At 51.5% G+C, this 16635-nt stretch overlaps 1 protein-coding gene across 6 annotated transcripts in view; it reads left to right on the forward strand.

Annotated features, from left to right (window-relative positions):
- The first annotated feature begins 204 nt into the window (after positions 1-204).
- NRP2 (neuropilin 2) overlaps positions 205-16635 on the forward strand; it is an 88062-nt gene continuing 71631 nt past the window's right edge. For 3 of the 6 annotated variants that reach the window (XM_040070173.2, XM_040070176.2, XM_040070174.2), the window contains exons 1-2: positions 205-404; positions 12043-12220. In XM_040070173.2, the coding sequence (XP_039926107.1) occupies positions 332-404; positions 12043-12220 (251 nt within the window). In that variant the 5' untranslated portion in view covers positions 205-331. The remainder of the gene's footprint in view (positions 405-12042; positions 12221-16635) is intronic. The other 3 variants (XM_040070177.2, XM_040070178.2, XM_040070179.2) reach the window with 1 other exon arrangement.

Below are 16635 nucleotides of genomic sequence, written 5' to 3' on the forward strand. Positions count from 1 at the left end.
CATGCCGCCCTGCCTGAAAAGGCTGCGAGGCGCCGGCGGGGAGGGAGAGGAGGCGCAGACGGCGCCCCAGCCCGCACCACCGCCGCCGCGCCCCGGGGGATGCCGAGGCGCCGGCCCCGCGGGTCGCCCTAGGGGACAGGCGCTCCGCCGGCACCGCCCGCCCCGCAGCCCCGGCGCGGGGAACGCCGCCGCCCCTCGCTGAGCCCCGCCGGAGCCGGTCGCGAGTGGGGCGCCCACGCGGGGCGCGGCGCGCCAGGGGAAGGGAGGCGAAGCCCGGCCTCGGGTCTCGCGTTGCGGGTTTCGGGTGTTTTTTTACAATTTGTTCCCGAGGATGGATACGTTTCTTCTCGCCTGGGGATTTCTAGGGCTGTGCTTGCCCGGCTCCGGAGGCACGGCGGAGACAGGTAAGGCGCCCACAGGCATGAAGGATGTGCCCGTCCGCCCAACTTTCGGGTTCCCGGGCGCGGTCCCGGTCTCACGCATAGATGCTTTGCGTGGGAATAAATTTAGGGAACGCGTGAACGATCGGCCGCGCCGCGCAGCTTTCGCAGCGCGGTTTTGGAGGGGCTCACGCGTGTGGCGGGGCGGGGATGGCGCACCCCGGCACGGAGCGCGGCGGGTGCAGCCGCTCGGCTCCCGACGCCCGGCGCGGAGGGGCGAGGGGATGGAGCCGCATCGGAAAGTTGCGCGCTGGTTTTTTGGGGAGCTGCGGGCAAGGGAGGGGAAAGTCCCGGTAGGGACCGGCCGCATGTCGGACAGCCGCATCCGAATGTCCGCCGCCCCGCGCCAGTTGCGACCTCGGGAAACTTTAGGTGAGAAATTAAAATCACCTGGCGGGAGCAGGCAGCCGGGGCTGTGCAGGGTTGGGAGCGGATGAAGCTTGGCGGCGGCGGCGCCCTCAGGAAAGGCTGCCCGCGGTACGTGCGGGACCGGCACGCACTCTGCACTTTGCTGGGCTGTCCCGGGACAAGGCGGGTTCATGGAAAGTATTGGGAGGCGAGCGTGTTTTTCTGATCCTCGCTGACGAGCTAGGCTGGACTGTCAGGAGGTGCCGGGATGAAACCCGTCTTTGCGTCGCTTCGACATGGGGGTAGGAGTCGGGCAGGCTGAGGCTGGGCCCTGTGCTCCCCGGCCGATGGCTTTGAGTCTCGCTAGTGGGGGCAACAGGGTCCCAATCTGGAACAGCCTCTGGAGGAAAAGGATATGCACTGGGCAGTGCTCTCTCGGGGCTCCTTCTGCTCTCTGTCTGGCAGGACGGTAATGCCAAGCCAGCAGCTGCTGAGCTGTGGGTTTGCCTTCCTGCTAGTCGGGGCCTCGGGACATGGCCCAGGGCCCTGAGCTGCGGTCTGACCCGAGCAGAGCTAGATGATGGCAGAGTGCATTCTGCCTTCTCCTGCCCCGGAGCTGAGCGGCCACCCAGCTTCCCCTTGAAAAGGGGAAGAGAATCTCTGCTGCCTGAGAAAATCCCTCTCTGTTGCAGTGCGAAGCACAGACATTGCAGATAAACACTCAGCTGCCGGTTGGCATCACCTCCTGCCTTACGGTTATAAAGGAAAGAGGGGAAAAAAAATCCCATCTTTTGTTCAAGCAGGAAAACGAATAGGCACTTGATGGGATGAAGAGAAAGGCAGTGTCCTGGGAGGCCCTTGCAGAGTGTAACAGTCTTTTCCGATGATCCCTGTTGCAGAAGCAGTGTCTGATCTCCTGGAGCAGGTTTTGTGGTGTGGCAGATCGGGCTGTAACCTGAGGCTGGCTCGTGAGGGTGCAGTGGCCACTCTGGCTGTGATCGCTGTGGCCGCTGAGCCCGCGTGTGTGCCCGCGTCCACGGTTCAGCTCCCTCTATCCTGGAGTGAGCTCGGCATCAGGACTGTTAACTAGGAAGAGGTGTGAGAGCAAACCGTGCCTCTCAGGCCATTCAGGCGCTGTAAGCAGCGTTTATTTGAATGCGGGGTTTTCCCGGCTAAGCAGAGCATCACATGGTGTTGGGAACCAGCAAGGAAGTTGTCTCTCCGCGGCCGACACCAGCGGTGGTTTGCAGATATGATGATGTGTGGCTGCAAATCCGGTCAAATGACTTTATTGCCAGCACAGCGAGCAAAGGTACGGGGTAATGGGATGCAAACCTCAATCAGGCTACACTCAGCTCCAGTAAATTAGCCAGCCTAGAAAGGGAAACATGCCAGAGGTAGATGGATTTATGTTTCAGTCTGGTGTATCTGAAAGCCTTCCCCCATTATGGAAGTCCCTCTTTAGGTTCCCTAAGGGAGGTTTGCAGGGAGGGGAGACGTTTTTAATAGACGATAATATGATAATCCACATGGAAAAAAACCTCGTGCAATATTTCTACAGTAAGAGATAAACAGCGCAGCTGCCAATTTGTATGTAGCCAAGCAAACCCTGAGATAACCATGGAGGAGAGTGGGTGGGAGACCTGTGAAGATAAATCTGAAGGTTGGATGGCTGTGTGTTTTTCATTTTCCCGTAAAAAGCAATGAAGTAAGAAAGTAACAGATTTGAGTGACCCAAGTACTGAGCCGTTCAGATGATGTTTATGCAGCTCTGAGCAAAGCTCACTCTGAAGCCCTCCGAATAGTTTACTTAAAAGCTATTATTTTTAGTAGTGACTTAGGAGATGTAGCAAGGTGGGGAGGGGGACCAAAACAAATTGCTGCCAAGCAAGTGCACGGCCGCACATACAAACACGCACACACCCACATAAGCACTGGGTGTAGTGCCTTATGCCCGTGTGCTGTTAACTCAGCTCTTACTGGAAACAAAAGCTTTTTTAGACTAGAAAGCAGATAGTTGTTAGAACATCACTGAAAGCCACCGATACCAGCTCGGTGGGGGGCTCTGACCCAGGTTAGGAAGCTGCATTTTGTTTTCCCACTTTTACTGCAACAGAAAATCACGGTGTGTGGTGTCTGGAGTAACAGGCATACTGGTCCCAGAGGGCTGTATGGAGGCACTTCCCATCTGCCTGCCTTGCTCCTTCTGTGCCTCCCCCCCCCCGCCCCAATCCTCCTTCCCAGTATCTTCTCTGTGTCTTGTGTGTGGCTTTAGAAGGTTGAAATGAGAAAGCCCCCCGCTTTGCTGGGCTGGAGAAGGCAGCACTTCCCGTCCCAGAAGGCGGGTGGGTTGGTTTCCTAGCAGAAACCCCCGGAGCTGCCAGGCACCGGGACACGATGGCCTTGTACTGCAGATAGCTTGAGAGGAAAAAGCATCTTTCATGGGGTTTAGGAAGCTGTCAGGTTCAGATAAGGCTGGGATCCTATCCTGTGGGACCCCCAGTTGTATTAATAAGGAAAAATTAATTTTTAAGTACTGGGATTGCTGCCAAATTATATGACCTCTCACAGACCAGCTGTGCTAGGAAAATAAATTGTCTGCATCTGAGACCTGTGATCCTATCTGAAATCGAAATAGAAGAAAAGTTGTCATTTAGGCATAGTGGTGGGGGCAGATTTCAGCAGCCTGAGAGCAAACTGGAAGCTGTTAAACTTGTTCTCCATTGTGTAGTGAAGTCACCACCACCGTGCCCCCCGGGGTCTTGGGAATACAGTTGTCTAATCCGGGAAGTGTGGAGAGCTGATGTGCCTGCACACACCCAAGCTGGGGCTGATGGTGTCAGCACGGGGGTGGCGGCAGAAGTGGGGTGTGAACGTTTCCAGCTCCATCCTCACTCCGTAACAGCCCTTTGACACATTTCTAATTATAATACACACTCACAGACAAAGAGGTAGCTGGGCTATTTTCGAAATCCCTGTCTACACCCTGGTGGAAACCGCAATACTAGCAACAACATAAATCAGGGCTGTTGCTAACAGTGTTGCACACGGCTTAGCGCTACAGTAGCATGGGTTTAATCACACTCAGAATCAAAGGGTCAGCCTGCTCCCCGCCTGAGCCAAAGCACAATCTCAGAAGGCCAGATCCTGAGCCAGGCTTGATGCCTGTGCAGTGAAAAGACACAAACAGACATGGGGGAGAGGTTTGTCAGCACGAGGTCAGCAGGCACGGGGCCAAACACTCGAAATCACAACTTGGATCTGTAACCCTTTCTATGTGCAAGCGGTGCCCGTGAATCAGGGAGGACAGCTAGAGCAGTGCTAGCAGGCTGGGACTACAGCTTCAGCCTTGGTGAGGCGACCTCTTCCCAAGCAGTTTGGGAAAAGGAGTACAAGCAACAGGCTGGCATGCAAAATAGCCTGAAGTGTAACTTGCAGGGGTGGAGAGCTGTAAGGACTTTCTGTCTGACTGCTTCTTCCCATCTCTTCATACTTGATGAGTCAAAGAAAATGGGCTCCAGAGATAAAGTATTGGGCTCCAGGTCTTTGAAACCTGCCCTCATTTCTTCCCATGCATTTGAGACAAAGGCAACACATCTGCCCAGCTGTTCTGGTGGGTCACCCGTAGCTGTGAAGTGCTGTCTGTGTAGGGCTTGAATGCTTGCCCTTTTCTATGCCCCTTCTAGGAAGATGGTGAAGCCAAAAGGATGCTGTCCTTTTATTCTGCTTACATTTTATTGAAAGGCTCCTTTGAATCCCTTTTTTTAAAAGGGATGCATGCAGAAAAAGGAAGAAGGAAAACCCCTTGTGCATGTAGACGCACACACACTCACAATCTCCCTGGTTCCTCCTCTCTCTTCACAGGCACACAGATCTCTACCTTTCCTCTTACACACAGAGCCACACCAGTCATGGGGACTGCCTTGCTGCTGCCACACACGCACACTTCTGCATCCGTCCCTCACAAACCCAGAGCCCCCTTACAACTTTGACCCTCATGCACACCCCAAGCTCTCTGCTGCTTTCCTCTCTTTCTGTTTGACTGCCTAATATGTGCTCAGCAGGTAACAATGTGTTCAAGACACTCACCAGAATGTGCAATAACTTTGACAGCGTGCTCCAATCCAGCTGCTGCTGAGCCTCACCACTAGCAGCAAAGGCTGAAGCCACTACTGCTTGGCAGCGTGCATGGGGGGACCTGCAGCGGGCCTCTGAGTGGCTCAGGAAGGGCTGCTTCCCGTCCTGTCCATCCCTTCCGTGGGGCTCTCTGCAGCCAAGGCACTGCTTGGTGCTCTGAGGCTCCAACAGGGCCCCTGGGAGGGAGGGCCAAGCCAGGGGTGTTGTGAGATTGAGAGGCTCTGCCAGCTGCTGTGGGAAGAGACAGGGGTAAACTGCCACTGCCTGATGGGGAAAACAGGATTCCGTTTCAGAATGGACCCTGACAGATGAGTTCAAAAGGTGTGAGGAAGCTGGGAGGGTGTGGGGGGAGATGAGATAAGCTTTTTTTTTTCCTCGTTGGAATTTTTGTAATAATAGTATTAATTAGTATTTCAGAGGCATTGAACACCTTTCATCAAGCCCGAAGCTCTTTAGAGAGGAATCCTAGGGGAATTCTTTTTCCATGTGTACAACTAGAAATGTCTCTTGTCTCCATGGCCCTCGAATGAGTTTGTTATTGACAGCATTAATGGGGGTGGCTCAGCAAATTTTCACCATGATGTTTTTTTCCTCACGTAGCCTATAGTTAGGGTGGCACACAGGAAAGTTCAAGCTTCCCCAGATCTGTTTCCCTGACTGCAGTGCTGGGGAGTTTTACTCAGAAACTGCCTGACCTGTAGCTTGAAAGTCTCCTTAAGCTGCCACCTATTCCTGGGAGAGGGCAGTGTGTTTCCATGAGATTTCAAGCCCTTGGGGGCCTAACAGAGAGGCAGGCATGATTTGTCTGAATTCAAAATGCAGTTGTCCGCCTCCCTTGCATGTGTATGCACACACTCGCGTGCTCTTCAGGATGATTACTGGAGTTGTAATTCCAGAGCCACAGATTACATTTGCAGGCAAGCTGGGAGAACTGTGTGTACGTGTATCTATAGAAGGACTAATACTATTAAGTTGGTTACCCTATTGGAACTGCATTTGCCTCTGATAGAAGATGACAAATAGTAGGGTTAGTGAAGGTGGATAAGCAGGATACAAAATCTCATTAAAGGTATAAGAGAGGGGAAGGACAGGATGGACATTTAAAGGTCAAAGTTGTCACTGGCTCAAGTGGTACAAAGGGATGTCAGCCCCTGGAAGATGGCTATCCAGAACCCCAGGGGTAGAAATCAGCTGAACTCCAGTGATTTCAAAGCAAATTACCTGGATTTGCATGCAGGATTTGGCCCTCTCCTTTTCTTTGGTGAAACTTGAGTAGGTCTTTATTTCAAGGCTTCTACTTAATTCTTTTGTGGATTAACATGGGGCGGGAAAAGTGCAGGTACCAGAAGTCTCCAAAACTCTTCCTCTCTCTTCCTTCCTCCAACATTCCCTTCTTATTTAAAAATAATTTGAAATGATCTCTTTTTTCAAAGGCTCACGGCTAAAATATTCCATTTGCTGAGCTTTCCGGTGTTCCCCTTTCACTGCTGTCCAGTGCTATAAAAGGAATATATTGCATCCCTTCCCAGTTGCCTTAGGAAGCAGTCAAATGGCTGCATTCCTCAACTGATGGATTGGCGCGCTCCTTTCTTGCTTAAGCCCAGACAGTGTTTTATGAGCTTGTCTCATGACAGACTTAAGACACTTTGAATTGAACAAAATCCTACTTCAAATCACAAAAGCAGTCTTTAAATTCTACTTTGCCATGTCTCTACTTTTAAATGAAGTTTTAGTCAAAGTGGTAAATGTCCCCAAAGTAGTGTTCAGGGGGCTCTCCCTGATTGTGTGAAATCTCAAGTCGTGGATGTGGGTAGTGCTCCGGAATGAAACGTGCGTGTAAGAGCCTTGTGTTGTTTGGGTGTGTTTGTCCATTAATTTGTTCAGGAAGCCTTTGAAGCTTTATCTTGCAATCCAAAGCAAACACACTTCTGCTAAAATGATCTATGCTTCTGGGGATAAAGCATCTAATCTTGTTAGCTTCCTCTGCACTAGGCCTCTCTCCTTGGCCAGGGGTTAAACTGTATGATTTAACTCTAAGTGTTCACATTTGTGTTCCTGCCTCCTGCAAAAGTTGTGCCGAGTGGTTTGGGAGCTGCTGCCACGTCAGCTGTGCCCGGCCAGGGTCAGAGCTCGGGGAATGAGGCAGGAGGAGCGTTAGTGGTAATGAATTCTTGGCAGAAGAGATCTGTTTGTCTCCATACCAGGGCTTGGCAAAGTGCTTGGACATGCATGGACCTTGAAAATCTCTGATCTTTGTAGAGCTGTGTGACTTACAGAACTGACACACGGGTTTCCTGCACAAGGGCTCGAGCCAAGTTCAGCAGCTCTGAGAGAAGTGGGTCATGTATGCCAGCACCTGTATTTTGCTGTGCCATCAGAGGGCTGGCAGGGCAAATCTCCTCTGCCCAGTGCTGAGTCCTGGGACATGGAAATCTTCTGCAGTGGTTGAATGAGAGTGTGAAGTTGGGCTGGAGGGCCTCATGCCAGGAAGAGAACTGACAAGGCTAGGCAGTGCATCTGCCTGCTGTGGAACGCCCACATCTCTCCGCCTCGTTCCTCTGCTGTCCTCACAGGCTGCTCTTTTCAAGCAGCATAGACAGCGATGCTGCTGCTGCTTCTGAGGCGTCCAGAACACCCTAATTTTTGTATGCAGCCCTGAAGGATATCCCAAAACTAAACTGAGCTCAGCAGATCAAAACACGTGGTAGTTTGTGATGGACACTACAAGCTCTGAGAGGCTGTAGTACGTATGTTTGTTGTGAAATGGGCCTCTCTGGTGATGATTATTTTTGTTACAGGCAGAGTTGGCTTTAGTTTCTGTGTGGAAGGTCCAACAATAACAGTGAGCCCTGCTCTCCTGGGGTGAGGGAAATCCAGAGGGGTTTAATCGGCAGGAAATTCAAGTAGGAGAATGCCCTGCTCCCGGCCTAAGGTTTCAGCATGCGCCTGATGAGCTGCAGAGCTGAAAAACCCCAAGTGTGGGTGAAGGTTCCTGGGGCCTGGCTGTTATTTTTGGGTCCTCTGAGTGATGATTTCTTGTTGTGGCCTGGGGGAGGCAGGAGGAGGCTTTGTCAGCCTGGGTGTCTCCAGCAGGTCAGGGCAGAGAAAGAGGTGTCTGCCCCTTGTAAAGGGCGAGGAGCTCAGCTGCTGATACACATCTCCATGGGAAACTGTGGAGTTGTGCACTGCACAATGCAGCATTTGCAGGATTTTGCACCTCGTGACCTTCTCCAGGTCTTCTTCACCCATCCCTGTGGCTTGGTTGTCACCCTCTGGTGTAGTTCCCCTGTTGGGGTGGCCCTGCATGGAGGAGGTTGGAGGGATAATTTATGTTTTGGTGAGCCTTAATGGAAAGGGGAGTCTGCAGATTTCCCAACCTGACCATAGTCTACTCCAACACTGCCAGGGAGTATTGACCTCCCTAGCCTCCCCTGAGGAGCCCTGCTGCTCTCCTGCGGCCTTGCTGTTGGCACAGCTCTCCACTGGCCCCGCTACCATGTGGAGTGGCAGGGGTTCCCGCAGTTTGCTTTCAACGCCTGCATTTTGCTTACTGAGCAACGGGATGTCCCAAGCACCTGGCAGACTTGGCTTGTACTTCAGAATTTAATTTTAATTTTATTAAGTGAGTTCAGGGCTGGCAAAAGCTGCCGAAGCCCATTAGCTATGGAGCACGTCTTGCTTCCAACGCATACAGACTGAGCAGTAGCCATGTCACTAACATTTTCTTTTTTCTTTTGCATGGATGCAATGCATCAGTTTGTAAGAATCCATTTACATAGAAGCTTGAGCCTCTACTATATACAAAGCAGGCCATATTTTATACAGCAAGACAGTGACTGCTGAGTCAAACCCTTTGTCCATCAGTGGGCATGGTGATAGATTTTTTTGTTCTTATTGCAGGCATTCAGCTGCTAGATACCTGTGAATCAAAAGAGAAAAAGCCCAGCAGAACAATTACAGAGATATTAAAGTAATTTTGCCTCTTCAGATAACTCGAAGAATCCTCGTTCCTGGTATGCTATTGCCCACCATGTGTGCAAGGCAGTGCTGTACTGAAGTCACCCCATTCATTTCTGTGAACCTTCTTGGGCAGGAATGAATGAGAGGACAAATTATATTCTTCTTACAGACACTTAAGAGATAAGCTGCCCTGCAGATGGGAGAATTTCATTGCTCCAGAAAGATGGTGACATTTTCCTGGCGATATCTGAACACCTGAGGGCTGTGGCTGGTGCTCTTGTTTACTTGGGGAGTTCACCTGCTCGTCCTGTTTTGCTGGAGAGAGCTGGGCTCCAGCCCCTCTCACTCAGGCTGTCCTCACTGGCACCAGCAGTGTAATCTGGGCACCCAGCTGCCCTGAGATTAGGATCAAGCCTAGGGTTTTCCTTAGCTCAGTCCCACTGAACTGCCTTGGCCTTGCAGGGCGAGGGAGAAGTTTCAAGGTCAGGGTAGAACTGTGTTTCTGGTCCTGAGTTCATTTGTTGGGGAAGAGCTGGAGCGAGCTGGAGGCTGACGCCTCTGCTCACATGACAGTTCCCCCGCAGCTGGTTGAACTGCAAGGGCTCACAGGGTTCTCACGGTATCCGGCACGAGTAAGGGGCTAGCAGCTTCTGAGTGGTGGGTGATGTTGGTGTATCAGCCTAGCGGGTAGCGTGCGTGTGAAGGCTGGAGAGACGCGGAGGGAATCACGAGGTGTGGGAGGATTGACTGTATTTTCATTGTTTTGAGACTTTGCCCTTTCCAAGAAAAATAATCTGCAGCTTGAATATTTTTCTTTGCTGGAGGGGGTGGACATGTGTGCAAACGAGGTGTGAATTTTTATGAGAAGGTGTGAAAGTGCGTACATGAGTGAAGTGTGAGTTACACGTCTATTTGTACATTGATGTCAACAAGTCCGTGAATTTCTTCTTTCTATGTGAATGTCTCTTTCTCTCCCGCCCTCCAAACCCACATAAACGCCTGTGTGGGCAAATATGCCTTCCTGAGAGAAGATATTTGTGCAAGAATGTAGGTTTGTAAATGTTTGTGTGTTGAGCAATCTCTCCTGTGGAACAAAACCAGATGTTTTCTGGTATTCTCAGCTCTTCATGGCAGTGCTGCGTTTTTTCCCCTCGTATTTTTCAGGATACTTAGAGGATTATTTTAAGAAAAAGGGAAGGCTGCAGATCTGCCTTTGGGTGTGTGCGAAGAAAGTTATTTTGAAGAATGAATGTGTTAGAGGGCATGCGAAACATGGGGGGAACTTGAGTGTTTTTTGTGGCAAAGGAAGCCTTGCTGGCCCATGAAGGGCCCTCCTGTTGCCCTTGTTTTTGCACAGGCACGTGCATTTTCTGCAGGCTGCGTGCAGGCAGCAGGTTGCTTATTCAAAGTGCTTTTTTTCCAGGAAGCATTACTGCTGAGGAGTCCTGCCTGACTCCTGGTGCTCACCTCAGCTCTGGCAAGAGGGCAGTCTGAACACAGGCTGGGATGTCCCTACTGAGAGCTGGTGGGATTGTGACAGCCTGGCAGGGGACACCCCTGGGACCTGGCAAACCCTATGGCAGAGGAACAGAGCCAGACCCACAGCATGGGGCTGAGGCCACATAGTCTGCACTGCTTTGCTTCTCCCGGGTGGTCCTGGGGCTTTGCAGTGGGTGCTGCTGTGGGGGGAGAGGAGCATCCCTCAGGACCTAGGCAGTGGGGAACACTGTGGAACACACCCTTCACTCACAGAGCTGCTGGGATGTGTGGTTACCCTCCTGTATCAAGGGTGATGTTTCTCTGTGCCTTGGCTCCCTTGGGGACGTGGGACGTGTTGCAGCCTTCATCCCAGGGCGTGCACACATAGCCTTGGGAAAGCACACTTGAACTATCCTGCGTGTCCAGGGTCCTCCAGGGCTGTGGGGATAACCTGACAGTGGGGACATCCCATGAGGGTTTGCATCCCACATTGCACCCCACTGCCTATTGCCAGGGAGGAGGACTTTCCACAATGTGGGACCCGGGTCACCCGTATGCCTGCCAGCCTGCCCTGTGGAGGGTCTTAGGGGTTTGGTGGGTTTTGCCCATTTTGGTGGGGGTTGTGTGCTTTGCTGGATATGAAGAGGCAACGCTGTCTTCTGGGAGCAGCTGTTGCAGCCTGTGGGCCGGGGTGCTGATAGAAGGGGGTGGCTGGAGAGTAGGGGAAGCAGGACACACAATGGGGGTCCCATGGAGACAGGACTTTGGGATTTGTAGTGCATTATCAAGTGACCCCGTGATGCAGATTTTCCTCCCAGCAAGAAATGCAATAATAAATTTGATTTGCAGCATTCATGAGATTAAATGTTTTTTTGATTATGAAATCACCCTCTAGGGCCTGTTCTAGCCCAAAGCTGAGAGAGCTTCCTCTGCTTACCACGCAGCCATTGCCAGCCATTTGTGGGCTAGTCCCACAAAACCACCACTGCTGATGATCTGTGTCTGCAGCTCCGGTGGATGCGTTAGCTTGCAAGTCTGCTGGGACGTATTTGCTGGGGCAGGCAGGCTGGGGAGGGAGAGCACAGCAAACAGAGAGGGATTTTCATGGGGCTGCAGGCTGGGGCCAGGAAGGACAGGTGCTGTCCTGAGCTCTGCCACACAGTGTGGGTGGGCCTGGGCTCTCCAGCAGCCATGACGTGCCTCAGTTTCCTTCCCTGGAAACAGCACAGCTTTCTGCCCTCCTGCAGCTGGGTTGAATTTGCAGTGTCCAAATTCTGGTGTCCCCTGAGGCAGCTGTGGGAGACTGACACAGAGCGGCTTGCAAAGGAGGCAAAAGAAGGGATAAAATGAGGCAGCTCCAGATGATCTGATATCAATCTGTCTCTTACTTTATGGCTCTGTAATTGCCTTGGCAAGAGCATTCATTTCTCTTTTCTGGTCTGTGTGAAATGTGGTATGTAAGCGTGGCAGGAGGTGGAGGGGAAAGGAGTATGTTTGTTCTGAAGAATAATTCTCCTTGCCCAGAGATTAATACCAATATTAGAGTACCAAAGGGATGTCAGTGGCCTGGAGAACGGTCTTTATCAGACCACCCCTATCAGTGGCCAGGGAGGCCTGCTGTGCACACCTGATGCCCAGAATATGTTTCAATGCCTCGTTCCCTTCTGTGTCTCTGCAGCTCAGCCATGCGGGGGTCGCCTGAACTCCAAGGATGCCGGGTACATCACCTCGCCAGGGTACCCCAATGACTACCCCTCCCACCAGAACTGTGAATGGGTCATCTACGCCCCTGAATCCAACCAGAAGATTATCCTCAACTTCAACCCTCACTTCGAAATTGAAAAACATGACTGCAAGTAAGAGCCTTCCTCTTCCTCTCTAGTACATAGCTACCTCCTCTTCCTGCTTTTGCCCAGTGGTATGGGTCTTGTACTTCCTTCCACTCAAAATCAAATGTTACCCTGAGTCCCCACAGTGCTGCATTACCTTGCCTTCAAGGAGCAAGTGTTGCCTGTGAGGTTGTAAGATGCTGCTTTGGACACATCGGATGCGCCTACTCTGAGCAGTGAACCAGTAGTTCTTTACTTGGCCTGACACTGCCTGAAAGAAAGACCCAACAGGCTTTCAGCCTCAGCTTGACTTTGCTTAAAAGGCCACTTGTTTTCCTGTGTCGAGGTAGCCTCGCTGTTCTTTTAGACCATGCTGGGAGAGCAGAGCAACCTCCTGATGTGTAACTAGGCAGAGGTAAGGCAGAGAGCCTTGTGGCTGCAGAGGCAGATTTGGGCCGTGTGAGGCTGGAGGCATGGTGGTCTGAGCTGTTTGGGCTGGTACTTTTTCTGCTGTGTTTGGTAAACTGGGGGGAAGGGTGGTTTTGTTTGCTTTTTTCCCCTTTTTCTTCTAAGAAACGATCCAGAAACTAGATGTCTGGGAAAAACAATTAACAACTCGTGAAGAATAATTAATGGCATCAAAGGGCACCATAAAAGGCTGAGTTAATAACATGGTCTCAGCAGACATATAAACCTGTGGGTTTCATCTGGAATCCACAGCGAACTACAGGGATGCCTGAGTGTGAAGGAGCTTGGGGTCTCCTAAAACAGGCCTGACACAGCAGTCCTGCTAAATACGCTGGTCCCGTTGATTAAAGGGGGGTTACATATGGAGAGGGAAATTCTGTTTGTAAAAAAGGACAAAGGAACAAGGGAAGCATTTATGGGGCTGCAGAATCAGTCCTGTGGAGAACAAAGAATTCAGCATGGGTTTGATGATGTACTGAAGGTTATGAAGTGCAGAGCTGGATCCTCAGCTATCATAAATCAGCATAGCTCCTCTAACTCTAATGAAGGTGTGCTGATTGATGTCATTGGGGATTTTGTCACCCCCTACAGATAAAGCCTGGGCTAATAAGGCTTTGAACACCATGAACTCTCCCTGAAGTCACTGTGTGTGCACGGTGTTTAGCGCTTTGCAGGATCAGGCCTGTGCATAAAGAAGGGAGAAGGTACAGAAAGGCTTAACGTGGGCATAGAGGAACACAACGAGGCCCTGCAGTGCATGTGAGAGTGATAGTTGTTATCAGATTTTATTGTTGCTTGCATAGGCTGAACTGCACAGCCTCCTCATAGCTAATGCAGTTGCCCCATATTCACAGTAACAAAAGCTGTATAGACCCATATTTTCAGTCTGAAGAGTATGCCATAGGTGTTGGCCAGGGCAGGGATCAAACTGGGCAGGAGGGACCCCAGCTTCTGTCTTTTCAAGGTCTCAGGCAAGCAGAAGCAGGTTGGTCCAAGAGCGGGATATCTCCATGGGCACCAGGCTTTGGTGATGCATCGGCATCTCCTCCACCTGTAGGAAGATGTCAGTTTTAGCTCTGAGCCTCTTTTGCAACTTTTGCCATGTCCTGCTGCCCATGAGGCAGCGTTGTCTGATCCCACGCTGCAGGTGGTGTGTGCAGTGGGAGTGCCTAAGCACTGGGGGTGGTGGTTGTCCCTTTGCTGCTTTCTACTTTACTGTGGCACTCTGAGTGGCTGCTGTGTGGTCTCACCATTTCCCTTTCTGCATGTACGTGCACAAGGGAGCCTTTCTTAAAGTGCAACACGATTTATCCACTGTGCCCTTGAGCTTCTGCTGGCCACAGCTGTGAGCTGTGAGCTGAGCTGGCCTCGGGTGCCTGCTCCCTCAAGCCAGCACTGAAACACTGAATAGGAGCGGGTTTAAAAGAGCTTCATGGACACTGCTTGATAGGAAGCATGACAGAGCAATGAAAACAGTGCATGAAAAACATGGCCTGAAGGAAATGGATAGGATTGAGATTTTTTTAAGTGACTGACCAGAAGGAGGCAAATATGGACACTGTGTAAATCTTGAGCGTTAATACTTACATTACATTACAATACACTTATAATAGGTGACCATTTCTCAGATGACCAAATCTCATCTGAGCGTCAGAGGGTTTTTTATGAAGAAGCAAAGACCTCATTGTATCTGCAGGTGTGAACCTTAACAGGAACAGGAGATCAGCATCAAAGACACAGTCTCAGGGCAGAGCCCTCCTCTTGACATCTCATCATTGATACAGAGCACATTCACCTCAGGGTGACAGGCAGATGGACTCCATGGAGGCTCTCGATCTCTGGGCACACAAGGTCCCCTGCTCTGGTGTTGCTACCTGGCAGCTCTTGGAGCAACAGTGGGGCCAGTCTGTGCTTCCAGCTGCCAGAGGTAAACACCATAACCTCCTCCTCTGTTGTTTCTTCTTTCAACATTTCATTTTACCTTATTAGGCTAAAGTTTCTCCCTCATAAAGCATAACATTTACATTCCTAAAACCTATTCAAAAGCCTACAAAAATGTCTCCAAAAGTCTTTTTAGTTTTACTGTGTCCCTTCTGGCCTTCCTTGTATCTGCTTTCGATTTCCCTTTGGGACAGGAGACATTTCCTCCTGTGCTTTGTACGGTGCCTGGCACCCTGGGGACCTCTGAGGAAAGGTCAGTGATTTCCCCTCGGCCAGCAGCTGGCCAGAAGGGGCCTACAAACCTGGTGTTCCCTAGATGCCAGAGCCAGAGCTGGCTGCAAAGAACAGCTTTGGCAGCCCGGAGGGTGGAAGCATCAGCCAGGGATGGACACCCAAGGTGGCAGCAGAGGTGGCTGCTCAGTGCTGCTTGTTGCTGTTGTTTTCTGCCGGCACATCTGGGCTTTTATTTTTCAGCCGTGTCCAGCTGCATTAAGAAGTAACAGCACTCTAGCAGCACCATCATGAAAGGAGTAATTTGGTGTAATTGAAGCCCCAGAACCCCTCTCCCTGAGTGCTGTATCTGTGCTGTGAGGAAGTGTCTTGCTTTAGGAGCACGTAGGTTAAGAAAATTGGCCTCCTCCTGCTGTTGTGGCTGTCGTGCACCAGCAGGGATCCCTGTGGCAGGGAGGGTGGGCAGGCTGTGAGAGGGTGTATGGGCTTGGGCTGTTGTTCATGCTGTCCTGCAGCTGTGGGGCCACAGCAGTGATGACAGAGCCAAAAGAGAAGTTTGATGCTCTGATAAAAGATCTGCCGAACTGTTCAGAAAGGATCGTGCTAGTGCCTGTCTGTTTGTTCCCCTCCGTGCCGTGAGTGCAGCGGTAGCTCAGGTACTGCACCCCACGTCACTGGTATCTGTTCAATGAACGGGGAAGTGGCATCCAGTGGAAAAGAGCAGGCTGCTGCTGCTGTGAAGTGTTTCCACTTCTGTGTGGTATGCGGGTTGCTGGGCAGTTTTTTGCATTCTGGGGTTTATTTGGGATCCCAGGAGTTACCTGAACAATTTGCAATATGTGGGCAACAGGGACAGCTATCCCCCAGCTTTTGCAGTCATGTACCTGAGATATCCGCTCCTTCTTAAATGCCATTTTGCTGTTCTATCTGCCCTGCTTGCGTGGAAACTCCAAATCCAAAACCTCAGCTATGTGTGAGTCATTGCATTTATGACCAACCACCTTTTCTGTTCGTGCTACCCTCCCGCTGCTGGTCTTCTCTTTGGACCACTAAAAGCTCCCTTCTGCCTTTGGCTACTGACTCTGCCACCCCCAGCACACTCGGCTGATGCTGCCAGATTGGGCTGGGCAGAGGCACATTCCCTCCAGGCTGCAGTGGACATGCTTGTGCTTCCTCTGCCAGCAGAAGGACCTCCCAGCTGAGTCATAACATCTGCTCCAGAGGAACAGCATTTTTAAAAAGCCCGACTGGTCGTCAGACCATACCCAGTGGGTTTTTCTGCAGCCATTTCCAGCACACGCTGCGACCGGTTTGCAGTCGGCGGGATCCCTGCCTGGGAAGGAGTTGGGCACCGCTGCCGTGGCTCGCAGCCCCCTCTGGTGGCACCTGCCAAATGCTGGCCAAAGTTTCTGGAGGCACGGCCCGGGGACCCCCAAAATAGGTTGGAGATGGCAAACTGGAAATGGAGCTGCAGTCAGGCTCTTCCTCCTGACTTTGGGTCCCACTGTCAAACCCAGAAGATCTCAAGAAGCAGGAACTGGAGTCAGTGTCACGAAGGAATTTATGCAGTGGTCGCTGTGACCTTGTAAGTGCCATAACGGTGCCAAGAGAGTTGAATCAAGCACAGCATCCTGTGCTAGATACAGAGCAGGCGTGGCAGGAGGAGACACATCTGCTCCCAGCCCGAAGGGCAGAGGGAACCAAGATTTGGCCGGGGAGACAGCATGCTCCTAGTGCCCCTCTCGAGGGCAGCGCTGGCCAGAGGACACTGCAGCAGGCGTTCCCATGCCACCGCACAAAGG

This window comes from Hirundo rustica, chromosome 7 (assembly GCF_015227805.2).
Source record: "Hirundo rustica isolate bHirRus1 chromosome 7, bHirRus1.pri.v3, whole genome shotgun sequence".
NCBI classification, from domain to species: domain Eukaryota; kingdom Metazoa; phylum Chordata; class Aves; order Passeriformes; family Hirundinidae; genus Hirundo; species Hirundo rustica.